The following is a 14,009-nucleotide window of genomic DNA, read 5'->3' on the forward strand; positions in this document are numbered from 1 at the left end:
AGATGTGTTCTCTTTGCTTACAAAACAGGATTGCACTGCATGAAGAAGAGCACATTTTATGCTAATTGCATTTAAAAAAAAATCCATATATATATTTTAGCCTAAGTTTTTTCATTTAAGACAAGTCCCCAAGGACAGGAGCAGTGTGCCAATGTCACTACCTGGCTGACAGCAAAAGCCACAGGTTACTTCAGGATTTAAATTTTCCTTTAAAATAAGTGAAGGAAGTTAAGAGCTTCAGCTGGGGAGTCATAAAACTCTCTGATATGAAATGGCTTATGGTGCCAAACAAGAACTATTTGTACTTCACAAAAGAGGCATAGCTGAAGTTGTACCCTCTCCATGGAATTTCTTCCCATCTGGATGTAATTGGGAGGCTTCTTTTTCCACATAGCTGAGAAATATATCATGAAAGGTAAGGGTAAGGTTCCTTCTTTCATTATTTTTCTTACAATATATGAGAAAGGCAGGGAAATGGCAGTGTTCCCCTTTTAAAAGGAGAAATACAAACAGAAGAGGATGTAAGAAACACTACAGTTATATTAAATCTGTAGATTTTCTCAGGCAAAAGAAGAAAAACATGAGGGTCCTGATGAAAACACTGAGCATCATGCATTATTTTGCTAATAAATAAATAAATATAAAAACAAGTTTTACAAGCCCATCTCACTGAATAAGCCAGGAACAAGTCTATAAGTAGAAAGAATAAATGCAACTTTACCCAGTTGCTCTATTAGCAATCAGAATATGATCCTAATATTTTACAGCATGCAAATAAACCACACCACAAGAACAACAAAAAACCCCACAAAACCAAACCAAAACAAAAACAAAACATTAAAAAAAAAAACAGCAACACAAACACACCAAAGCTAAGATAAATGCACAAGGCCAACTATTCCAAAGGGAGTAATGGAAAGTGTGACTTCTAAAACCTTAACAGATGTTTCTGAGATTTCTACAGATATGTAAGATGAAACAGATTTTAGCAAGGATTTTGTGATTTTTATGACGGCTAAAGAAGAGAGCTGTGCATAAACAATGAATTGTGTGACACACCTTGTGTATAAGCACAACTCATACCAGTAATTAGAAGCATGAGACTGTGTCTAAATCTAAAGATCAGCTGCAAGGGCAGGCAATTCAATGCTTTTGCTACTGCCAAGAAATGCTCAATATCCAATGCGGGAGCCACACTGTAACTGAAAGAATCCAGAAGTACATATGCTCATTTCCATGGAAATGTTTTGCATTTGCATTCTGCTTGAAAGATTACTGGCCTCGGGATTCTTCTTGAAACTGCTATGAAGTGGCAATATTTAAGTCATCTAGAGAGGATGATGGATTTCAGAGCATGTAATACAAAGCTATTTCAGATGAATGACGACTTCTAGCTCGGAACCTTGTGATTGTCAGCCTTCCAGATTTTCAGAATGTGACAGCAGAGCATTTTTTTTTTTTCAACCAAGCCCCAAGAAGTGCCTCAGATTGAGCATTCAAAAATTAGGATCTGGATCGTTCTTAGACGGAAAATTCAGTCCAATTTCTGTGCCCGCGGCCTTCTTAAAATATTACCATGTCCCCATAACCAAAGTATCTCTATACCTCTAACAGCCTTGTGCTGAAGAGACAAGCTGTCTCACCTTCCTTCTACAACTGCTAGGAATACAAGGCACTGATAGCCAGGGTGCCTTGCCCAAATCACAACAGGAAGGCAGGGAAGGGACTGGAGTCCAACACTTCCCTATCTCCACTGGAGCTAAATTAATGCCCTGGTTTCTTCTATATTCTATGCACTTTATAATGATTACTCAATTTCTCTATGCCATTCTCCAAAGATGCAATCTGATTACAGAGTTTCTGTTCAAACTTTCTTGTGATAACTGTAGCTGAAGCCTTGATATCATTGTTTGAGTTTATCCATCTGAAAGCTTCTGCTGAACATTAATATTCTGACAAGTTTTTCTAGACAAGGCTGATGAAATTAACTGAAGATGAGAGTCACAAATGAAGATTTTAATCAAGATTAATACCTCCATTGTTAAGGGTTGACAAGGTGTATGAGCATAGTGATGTTTTCATCTAATAAATCTTTTGATCCTAAAAAAGAACCAAGGCTTTGGCCCTGCCTCTCTTGATGAATGTAAGAGGGCTTTAATTTGCTGGGGTGGACAACACATTTCTCAACATTTCTGCCCAAAGAAAGAAAGTAAAATTCTACCAACAGTATCCCTGGATGTGCTGCAGAGATCCTGATATTACAGAGTATTTTCTGAGATAACTTGAGGCCCTGCACAGCTGGTTATTAACTAGAAGAGGAAGAGAAAAGTCTGTGTCCTCCAGCCAGTGTCCAGTGTCAAAGAGCAGCAATTCTTGAGAAAAAAAAAAAAAATCTCAACTAAGGTACAGGCTACAGGTCTCTTTAGACCACTTCCATGCCTCCTAACTGATTAAAGAACACAGCAATCACTTCCTGAGCCTGATGCTCATAATTTCCTCCTACTAATATATTCTCAAAGAGCATCCTTTTTCTTCACATATAAGATACCTGCAACTGCTCTCCTTCCAGCGTCTTCCCACTTCTTTTATTCCAGTCTGGCACATCCAGGTGTATGCTGACAAGCCAAGGTCACTATGTAATCAGCATATGGAATCAGGGGATGCATCTGAGGACTGAAACAAAGTAAAGAGCTGAGCAGACAAAGCCCAGACAAAGGCAGATCTGAGGATGTTTTGAAGAGTTCTTAATTTCGTTCTCCAAACACACCTAGTAGTTGACTTGAAAATGTCAATACAACTCTTCCTGTACTGCAGCCTTTCAGCTTTCTGCTTCCAAGTTGAAGGGCAGACATACAACCCTGCACTGACAGACGGCTAATGGGACAAACTTTGGTAGAGAAAAATGGAAAGGAGCAGTTGAGGTTAGAAGCGTGGGTGATAGCTTGTATTTGGTTTATGCAGCAAGGTTTGGCAAAAAGAGGGCTTTAGGGTTGGCTTCTGTGAGAAGATACCAGAATCTGACCCCATGCTGAATGGAGTCAGTGCCCACTAGCTCCAAGACAGACTCTGCTGGCTAAAGCTGAGCACATCAGTGACAGTGGTACCATCTCTGTGATAATATATTTAGAATCATAGAGTAGTAGAATCATAGAATCAACACGGTTGGAAAAGACCTCAGAGATCATCAAGTCCATTCTATCACCCAGCACCTCATGACTAACTAAACCATGGCTTCAAGTGCCACGTCCGATCCTTTTTTGAACAGCTCCAGGGATGGTGACTCCACCACCTCCCTGGGCAGCACATTCCAAAGGCAGATCACTCTTTCTGTGAAGAACTTTATCCTCACCTTGAGCCTAAACCTCCCCTGGCACAGATTGAGACTGTGTGCTCTTGTCTGGTGCTTTAAGAAAAGGTAATAAAACCCTGCACAACAGCAGCTGAGAGGAGTGAGAACATGTAAAACAGCTAGGCATAGACCAAGGTCAGTGAAGAAGCTATGGCTGGTGTAAGACTTTTCTCCTGACAGCTGACCTGCTTTTGCAAATTTTTGGACTCGCATAGCTTATCTTTTCTTCCTCAGATATTTCCACCTCTTTGGTGATGTCAAACCCACCATGATAAAGTCATACTTTAATGCAGATGTGAAAACCCTTGTAACAGTGGACAGAAAACAGAGGAACAGGCCTGTGTAGCTGGCAAAAAGACCATCCAAACTCAGTCACAGATGTTTCTTAAGGGAGGAGGAAGGACTGAGCTCTTTAATCCTTGTTTTCTCTATCCTTCAGAACCATGTGATTTACTAAGCAGAAACTGCAGTCAAATCACAAAGACACAGTTAACTGCATTTATGGAATTAAAAGCATATTCGGCTTCTCTGTAGCACTGCAGGTCTTCGGTTTAAGTAGGCTTGGATAGGAACTCTGCATTGAAGTAGCTGAGACCAACTGATTTGGAAATCATTGCATGCACATGAACACAAGACATTGCATGCCCCCAGATTTTTTTTTTTAAAAAAAAAGGCATAAAAACATTTTTTTCAATCTTCAGGAAGAAAATTTCTGCCAGTCTTTGCCGTTAATTGATTAATTGTTTTTTTTTTACAGCATTTTTGAGCAATGGTTAAGAAGACACAGGCCCATGCTAGAAGTTTACCCTGCAGCCAATGCACCCATTGGGCACAATCGAGAAAATTACATGGTCCCCTTTATCCCCCTGTACAGAAATGGAGAATTTTTTAAATCCTCAAGAGAGCTGGGATATGACTATGAGTATCTGCAAAATCCAGGTAATGTTACTATCTTGGGTAAATGTCAGACTTGTTGCCTACAACCTGAAATATGTCTGTAAATTGAGAAGACATTAAAATGCCCATCTATTCCAGATTTTTCCCTGGATATAATCTCAAATCATACTTGCTTGTTTTCATATTTCTGGTCTGATGTAGAGCCAACATGATACTAGAAGAAAACTTTCAACTGAAATTGTGTCACTGACACCAGTGATAACTATCATAGCCTAATAGGAGTAGAATCTGACCTAAATGGTCAGGTCATGATCAGAACTGGGAAGAAAAAGTGCTGCATTTCCAGTTTGCCATTTGTCCAGCTCTGCTATTAAAGTGCAACAGAAATGGGAACCAGTGGGATTTTCTGATGTCTGGATGTGATTTAAAGGATGGCAGATGCAGAGTTCTTTTTCTGGTTTATAAATGTAGTCTGATCCCTTAAATATCCAGAGCAAAATTTACCTCAGTACCAAAAGCCTTTTCCTGTTTGAGGCAGAAAAATTTCCATGAATGTAGCTCTTCAGTTAAAAGGCAATTAAGAGCTAGGAGTCAAACAACTATATAGCAAAAGCTCCAGAGACTTTTTAGCGATGCTCACATTCTCAAGGCTTACTTTTTGTCTTTATCAAAACAATATGAGTTCCCAGGGCATCCCTCCTTTTCTGCATACTTGATAAACTGTCCAATCATGCAGTTAATTTGTTTGTTCACTTCTCAAGAAAAATCTAGCTTGATTCACAGTCACTTTATATGTAATGACAGGAATCTACAACTCTCCTGTAAAGATAGTTTTAGTACTACAATATGAAGATGGAAGTCAATATTTCTCCTAACATGTCATAAACAATTTGGTCAACCCCAAGTATTCAGACAGAAAATAATATAGCAAATGCTTCGAATATAATATCTAAATCATTATTAGCAGTAGCATTTTTTCCCTTTAATCCATGTTGCCATAATTTAATTCCTTATCAAGACCTGAGGTACTTATACATAGTGTTAATTAAAGCCATTAGTTTCCTAAAACCACATTATTCCTAGAACTGTGTCACCAAAAAAAGTGTCAAATATCATGACTTTCAGAAATACCAAGCCCTGAACTGGTACTACAAAAGGAAGCAAACCATAAACTATTTATAATTAACAATTCACTTCTATTGCCTCCTGGTCTCTTTCCCAGGGGAGCACAGAGTCCTCAGAAAATGAAATTCTTACAAAATTCTGCCTGTATTCTTAACACAGGGGGTAAGGAAAATAATTCCTTAATTGGTTTGAAAGATCAACAGAAAAGATGAAATTCAGCCTCATTTAGAAAGCCCAGATAATCCTCAGATGTCACTCAACCTCTTGTTAATCACACTGAGAAGAACAGAGCTTAAGCTATTTATTCTCCTAAGAGAACTGGTCGCAAATGGAAAATGGCTGGAATCTCATCATATTTTTTTCAGATTTTTTTTAGTACTCCAGTGTTTAGACTCAGACTTTTCTTCAGATAGGAATGTGGGATTCCTGTTCAAGGAATGCAGGGGTAAACAGGAATTTCTTGGCAGAGGAACCGAGGCAGGAAAGCCTACTGGTCCTCCCTGAAAGATCCCACATAGTCAAGGGAGAAGAGAAAGTCTGTGACTGGCAGCCAGGAGTTACTAGACAAATAGGAAAAGGCTACAATGGAAAAAAAAACCCATCATATCTGTGAAGATCTAAGTGGTTGAGAACAGGTGGTATTTCTGCAGATATTTGAAATGAGGAGGAAGAGGAAAGGGGAAGAGGAAGAGGAAGAGGAAGAGGAAGAGGAAGAGGAAGAGGAAGAGGAAGAGGAAGAGGAAGAGGAAGAGGAAGAGGAAGAGGAAGAGGAAGAGGAAGACAAAGTGAGGGATAAGCACATAAGGCAGATCTTGTTTGCTTTTAAACAAAAGGGCTGAAGGAAAGCATCAAGGGCAACAGGTCTGAATTACAGCACCAACAACTTGGAAGAGATGAAGAAAGACTACATACAGCATCATGAGTCTGGCTGCTCAAAAATAAGGCTTGGAAAGAATCCAGTAGCAAAATGGCATTTTAATGCTAAATTACATTGTTGTTGTTCCCTGGAGGAGAAGCTAATACCTGCAGCCCTGCTTTCCACTGAAATGCAAATCAGTGTGTGACAGTATGTGGTTATTTTAATTGCAGCTTAATTTATTTTTATACATATGGCAGCCCTGAAGCAGAAGTGGTCACAACAGCATGTGTGGAAATCCATCCCTCAGGAATCAAAGACACATGTCTAGTTACTAGGGAGCTGATCTGAGCAGAAACTGTAGCAGACACACAGATTCTCTTGACATGAGAACCGTGAACTGTAAAACTACCACAACCCTCATGACTTACTGAAAACATTTGTTAGCATCAATAAGAAAAGTTTGAAAGACCTATGACACCAGCTAGCAATAGCTGTGAAAACAGTTTTCTATGGTAAGAGCTATTCTGACCACTTACATTTCATGACCTGAACTAAGTCTTTATTTTATTTTTTTTTTCTCTCAGAAATACAAGCAGGCAAATATGGCACCACCATGGAGGCATCTGCTGAATCTCCCCACTCAGAAGCACACACTATTGGTCAGAATATGAAAGGGCAATATTGCACCTAAAAGCCCGTGATAAACCAGTGACACGCACAATAAAATGTGGATGCTGGGACACCAGAAAGCAATTAAAAGTGACAACATTTGAGAAATGCTACCTTGGAAAGTGGTTTACATATATGAATTAAATCAAAGATGAGTAGAGAACATTTTAGTCCTGAGGTTTTCTTCAGGCAAAGATAAGGAGGTGTAGATTAAGTTTAATTAAAACAGGAGAGAATCAAAGAGAACAGAATGAAAAAAATACATTTATCAGAAAGAAGAGCATGAGCAGATATGTCAATGACTGCATAATGATGCTTAATGGAGAAACAGGTATATGGATTTTAAAAACTGATCTGGTGGTAGTTGTTTTCTTTTTGCTGGAAGTCATTCAGGGGTAGGAATTTATCTTTTGGTGAGTTACTAATACCCTAGTGGCACATACAGTGTGCTGATATTTGGTGTCCTATAGCCAGAGTTCCCCTTTTCCTAACTATGAAGGAGCAACTATGAAGTGAAAGTATTAGCTGAGGTTGTCAAACAAAAAGTAAAAAGTATTGCTGTATAAATGCTATGAGGTATTTGATTTATCTCATCTCAGTACTCCAAAGTAATTAATTTCTGCTAGTAATCCACTCTGTGGATGTGCCATCATTGCAGGGAGCAGAATTCCACAGTATTGCTATGCAGAGACAACAGGAGAAAACTCCAACCAACTTCGGCACTGAAAAAATTAATTATAAAGCTATTGTTACTCAAGGAGAAATGTTCTGATTCTCACTGTTTCTAGAGACAGCCACATAATGAGGGTGGATCATAATTACCCACCTTGGGCTGAAGGCAGAACCGAAAGGGAGTAGGTTACGTTTACACCAGCAGCACTACCATAAACACCATAGCTCTACCATAAACAACCATCTACCATCCTTTGTGCTGCATCTCTTGAAGTCCAAAGACTGTGGAATATGGCTGAGTCTTCTTCAGACTGTCTTTCATTTTTATGAGAAGACAACATTACAAAAGTCACTTCAAACTGTAACAGTGAGGAGACTGACGAAGTTTGTCAGAGCTGTGAGCTTTCCATCACAGCAAAGACAAGTGCTCCTGCCTAAAGACAGAAAGAGGGACTCCACAACCTGGACCTGGACCCCTCCCTGCTCAACTTCCTAGTTTTGATACAGGAAGTCTCATGGGTATTTGCTTTTACCACCTAGCGGGACACAATCTGTAAATATGCACACACAAGAAATGGCAGAAACAAATAGAAATAACTTGCTCACCAGGATAAGAAAAGAATTTGAAAGATCAGTCTAAAAAGATATGCTTGTGTTGCCTCAAGGTTTTCTTTAGAACCTAACATCATGCTACAAGCAGAAAATGAAATAGTGAGACTGCAAATATATAAGTGGGGCACTAGGCAATGGATGAATGATAGAAAATGTGTTCTTTTTATTTCTTGGCTGACCAGAGTTTTATTTCTATTTTGTGGAACAAACCCTGGAAGATTTTACCATCCTCTAATTTACATCGAAGAAATATCTAAAATACATAAATACTTTTAAAAAACAATTAAATATTACGGTGGTTTGGGGGTTTTAAATCATTTGGATCCATTACATCGATAATGTAGTTCGACAGAACCACAGAAGGATAATCTCAGTAAGAATCATAGATTTCCTACAGAATAGTCCTTATTCAATCAGCGTGGAACATTTACATTTTTACCCGAAATTTAGGAGACACACATTGCAGTTTCCTGTCCTCCTAATGACATTTGGCAATCCACAAAAATGGTCTGCCTTGTATTTTTAAATTACCTTTAAAAAGAATGATCTGATGCACCAAGAATAAGAAATATCTTGTTTGATGCTGCCTAGAATTAGCAAGCTCTTTGAAAAGAGTATGTCAAGAGCTGGATTCTAAGACCTTGGCTGAGGTTAATCACGGATATTTTCCTATCAAAAAGAGCAAGATGAGGAGATACTGTTTGTGTTAATCACTAACAGAAGAGTAGCTACCAAGCACCAGTCCCACCTGGCTTCTGCTTGCTTTGTCATGAACCTATTGAGTTTTAATTGCAGCTTCCAGGGAGGATTATCATTTGACTGTAAACACAGATAGAAAAGGAATGGAATTGGCACTGACTAATGTGTCCCACAAAGCAGCTATGTATCGTTGTCCCCATTCACTCTCTTGACACATTTCCCTGGTAGCCACTAGAAAACACTCGGGCACTTGAGCTTGCAGTCTTGCATTCTTGGGCCTTGCACAATTAGAGGTTAAAGAACTATGGTAATGAAATACTTGAAAACCAAGCTTGCATAATTGCCAGGTAGTACAGTCATAGCTTTAGTGTTGTGTTAGAGACACAGATTAACAGATTATAGGATATCCCAGGGTGCTCTATCCTCTGATGCCTGAGAGTTGCCATGGCAACTTTATGATAGCAATGTCAAACACCTTTTGGGTGGCAAAAAGAAACAGGCTGTAGATGCCAGGAGATGGCTTTTGGCTTTGAGCCAGAAACTACAAACTGAGCTTGAAAGTTTGACTGATCATCAGGATATAATTAAATAGATTAATCCCTTCTGAAAGGGTGTGCTGTGAAATCTGACATCTCATCTCAAAATCATGTTATGTTTTACTGGAAGAAGATAGCTCAGATCTCCAACATATTGTTGAAGGAGGGAGATGGTTCAAGGACAAAGTACAAATTTAAGACAACCCTTAGAAAACCTTCATATCACAGGAAAAGAATTGAGTTCCTGTCACGTATTAATTTTCTATCATAACAGACTCCATTTTAAATAGGCTGATTAAATGTTTGCAACATAAGCATAAGAGTTGAGTTGAAAAAAACATTTGAGTTACAAAATCAGGCACACAAAGCTAAGAAATGATAACATTAAAGTTGTCTATACAACCATAATTCACCCTTCACCTCCACATGTATGCATGATCTTAACTGCACACTATTTTTCCCCAGATTGCCACCTCATTTACTACACAGCATAGACAGCATTCATTAAGAACCAGACATCCGATCCTTTTTACTTTTGACTTTCATTTCCTCAGTTGAGCAGTGTGTGCCTAATGTATGATTTATTGCAGACTTTAAAAATGTTATCCTGAACATGTTTCCTCTAACACTTTTCTTTGGTGCCGATCACTATAGCAGCTGAGTCCTGCAGAAATATTAATTTATATTCACAATGCAAAGGGTTCAGTGAGTAGTACTGTCCTCATTTCACAGATGATAAATGAAGGATGAAAGAGATAAGGTATCTTATACCCAGAGGTTTGTGCAGTTCACACTAAAACATCAAGAATCTATTTTATTTTTAAATTCTTTGTGTTGTATAGCATTTATATATCTAATGAGGTCAGAAGCAGAAATCTGAATGTGAATACCTGAAGGCAGAATAATGGAGAATACAAAGTTGGATTAACTGAAAAACAAGGATCAGAGGAATAACAAATAGACATTCCCCAAAGTGAAGCTGCATTGTAGGGACAAAGAAACTATGTTCAGTCTAAACTCAGCCTGAATTGGAATTACATCTCAGAGATTCAGCCATCAAGTGGTAAGGATAGCTTAATCTTAAAGGTGCTGCAAACTAAACTCATCTTTTCAGAGCACAGTGCACATAACAGCATCTGTTCAGAAGCACTGTGATTCAAGAAGATATATGGAATTATTTTCTGGGCACCAGTGAAAATGCAAGATGACAGGAAGACATTTAAAGCCTTTGTGGGAGTATATCACACCAAATGTGGTTCAGTACACATAAATCAGTCCAGATGCATGAACATTATTAAAAAAATAAACCATCATAAGAGAGGTTTCCCAGAGAGGCGGGGGGGTTTTCCCCCAGTAGCTAGCTCGTAATTACAGCTAATAATAGGAATTACAGCTAGTAAGTGGCAGATGTGGATTCCAAATTCACCTTGACCCAAGGGGACAGTTATCTTAAATCCAAACCAACAGGTTGTTTGGGCTGTATGAAAAGGTTACTTTCCAACCTCGGCTGTGAAGTGAGAGCCCTGCATGGTAAGGTCTTCAGTATGCCACAGCAAGCACAAAAAAGCACAGACATGTTCCCACCATAAAGCAAGAAGGCAGCTTGTGGTGCTGCCTTCTCACTTGTTAGGTGAGAAGCTGTCCTGGGTTCACCAGAGAAAGATGACCCCAATTCCTTCTTTAAGGTCTTGTGAGTGACCAGAGAATAGTCTACTGGCTCTCCTCAGAACCTTTAAAGGAAACAAGCAGATGGCAGGTTCAAAATTAGGGAAAGGAAGCTTTTTTTGTTTATCTGCCTCAAACGCAGTTAAGACAAGGATCTCCCTGATGAGTAAAGTTGAGAAGAAAGTTCAAACTGCAGCTAGAGAAGCTGATGGAAGGGAAAAATAAAAAAAAAATCTCCAATAACTATTATGTACAATGACACCACATGTGGTTCAGAAACCCCTGAGCTGCAAGTTGTTAGAGGTTGGGTAAGTATTTTGTGAAAGGATCATGATAGGCTTGACTCATTCTTAAACATTTCCTAGTGCTCTGCTTCAGTTATTGTCAACAGGATGCTGAGCTAGCAGGACCCTTGGCCATGCATTATCAAACTTCATGGGTTATAGTCTTATAGTTTTGACTCTTACAGTTTTGACAAAACCATAAAAAGTACTACTCCTGCCTTTAATATGAAGATTAAGAAATAGACCATAAGGACTGAAGGTCTACAAATGGACAGTACAATGCATCATGTCACAGAACCTCTTCTTTTCTGTTTTTTTGTTGTTGTGGGTTTTGTTTGTTTGTTTTTGTTTGTTTGTTTCCCACCCAGCACAAAATTCTTTCGAGGAGTTTTTAGTACCCTACCTTGAGCAAGCCCGTCAGATCTGGGCTTGGTTGGTTGGAGCAGCTGTGATTGGAGGCATAGTTACTGCTCTGCTCACAGGGCTCATTCTAGCCTGCCAGAAGAAAAGAAGAGGAACTCGTTCAGAGATACAGCCCTTGCTCATAGAAAGTGAAGATTACAACAATATATCTTATCAGTCTAATTTCTAGAGGCCTCCAGTAACTCAGCAATGTTACTAATGTGCTAATCAAGCATGCAGTGTTTGATTAATGTTTACAAATACCTTGTTAAGGTGTGCTGCCTAAGCAGGCTGGAAAGTCTTGCTCCTTGTGCCTTTTGTAACCTCCATTATTGTAGTATTTTATCAGATTCACATCTACAAAAATCTCTCAGATCCAACATAAGCTACCACATCACCCAAAGAACAACATGTATTTCCTATCTTTGATTAAATCGTGTTCTTATGAAACCAGACTGGCTCACGTTTTGGTAGCTTTAATGCAAAATTCTATGCTCTTTAATTTGTTCTCTTATAACTGTAGGTTCCAATCCCACAGCCTGATCCATGTAATTGGTGCGCAGATTTAAGAGAGGCACCTGACTGCACCACTGTCTCTGTGTTTGAAGGCAAGAACAGAAAGTGCCCTTTAGTCCAGGGAGCAAAATATGTGGTGTCTCTGAGCAAAATGAATGACCTATGAACACATTTTTCTTCTAGGATAGAAATATTTTCCCTCCAGCTCCCATAATGTCCTGTTTGTCCTTGATTGAATGCCATCTGCAGCAGAAAGCAGGCTCTCAGAAACCACTTCTCATCTCAAATGCACCAGTTAGTCATGTTCTATAACGTCTTGCACTTGTATGAGGAGCTGAGAGGTTTTTAGCAGAGGAAACCTAGTATTACTGTGCCCACCTTTGTTCACTTTGACTTAGCAATTGCTTATATTATGGGTGACTTTGAGTTGATTGGTATGCATCTATTCTATACAGATAACCTATACATAACAAAACAAAGGTGTGATTTTACTTTGGATGGCTGCCAGGTGCCCACCAAGATACTCTATCACTCACATTCTTGGCAGCACAATGAGAAAGACCATGTTACAAAAGACTCTTGACTCTAGATAAGGACAAGGAGATTACTCAGCAATTACTGTCACAGACAAAACAGACTCGACTTGGGGAAATTAATTTACTTTATTGCCAATTAAAAGCCAGAGTAGGATAATGAGAAATAATAAAAAAATTCTTAAAACACTGCCTACATTATCCCTCCCTTTTCCTGGGCTCAACTTCTATCTCAATTTTTCTACCTTCTCCCAAGAAGAGCAGAGGGAAAGAGAACGGAAGCTGCAGTCTGTTTATCACTCATCATCTCTGCTGCTCCCTCCTCACACTCTTCTGCTCCAGCACAGGTGCCCTTCCACAGGAGACAGTCCCCCATGAACTTCTCCAAAGCAGGTCCTTCCCATGGGCTGTAGTTCTTCACAAACTGCTCCAGTGTAAGTCTGTTCGACGGGGTTCAGTCCTTCAGGAACATCCCGCTCCAGCATGGATCCCCCATAGGGTCACAAAACCTGCCAGACACCTGATCCAATGTAGGCTCCTCTTCACAGGATCTGCCTGGACCCTGCTCTAGCACAGGTTCTCTACAGGCCTTCAGCCTCCTTTGGGCATCTACCTGCTCTGATGTGGGGTCCTCCACAGCCTTCACGTTCTTCTACTCCACCGTTAACCTCCATGGGTTGCAGGGAGACTGTCTGCCTCACCTTGATCTTCACAACAGTCTGCAGACGAATCTCTGCTCTGGCATCTGGAGCACATCCTCGTTTTCCTTCTTCACTGACCCTGGCATCTAAGGAGTTGTTTCTCACTCTTCCCTCCAGCTGCTGATAATCACTACCAATATATTTCACTGGCAGTAGAAATAAAGGTCTACAATCTCAAATCCATCCCCAGGAGCTAAGAAACTAGCCAGTGCCTGATGAGCTGCTTAAAGAAGGCATGGGCTAAAGTCATCTCCAGCTCAGCAAGAAACAGGCCTTTTCCTGAAAGAAGCTGTTCTCCCATTTGAAAAACTCTGGTCTTAAACAGAAAAAAGTTGTCTCTTTTCCTATAGCTTCTGACTGATGATCTGAGCTACTAGTAGATGAAAGCCTTCAAAAAGTATCTCAGAAATTATTAAAGCAGAACACAACACATTGGATTTTAAATGTTTCTTGGCATCGAGGCACAGGCAAGAGGAAAGGAGTGATATCA

The 14,009-nt window shown here is 39.6% G+C and overlaps 1 protein-coding gene across 1 annotated transcript in view; it reads left to right on the forward strand.

Moving 5' to 3' along the window:
- Positions 1 to 11,959, forward strand: part of TYR (tyrosinase) — a 51,931-nt gene extending 39,972 nt beyond the window's left edge. Inside the window, exons 4-5 of the mRNA XM_054386288.1 lie at positions 4,107 to 4,288; positions 11,736 to 11,959. Of these exons, the coding sequence (XP_054242263.1) occupies positions 4,107 to 4,288; positions 11,736 to 11,959 (406 nt within the window). The remainder of the gene's footprint in view (positions 1 to 4,106; positions 4,289 to 11,735) is intronic.
- The last annotated feature ends 2,050 nt before the right edge of the window (positions 11,960 to 14,009 follow it).

The sequence above is a fragment of the Indicator indicator genome, chromosome 1 (assembly GCF_027791375.1).
Source record: "Indicator indicator isolate 239-I01 chromosome 1, UM_Iind_1.1, whole genome shotgun sequence".
NCBI lineage: Eukaryota > Metazoa > Chordata > Aves > Piciformes > Indicatoridae > Indicator > Indicator indicator.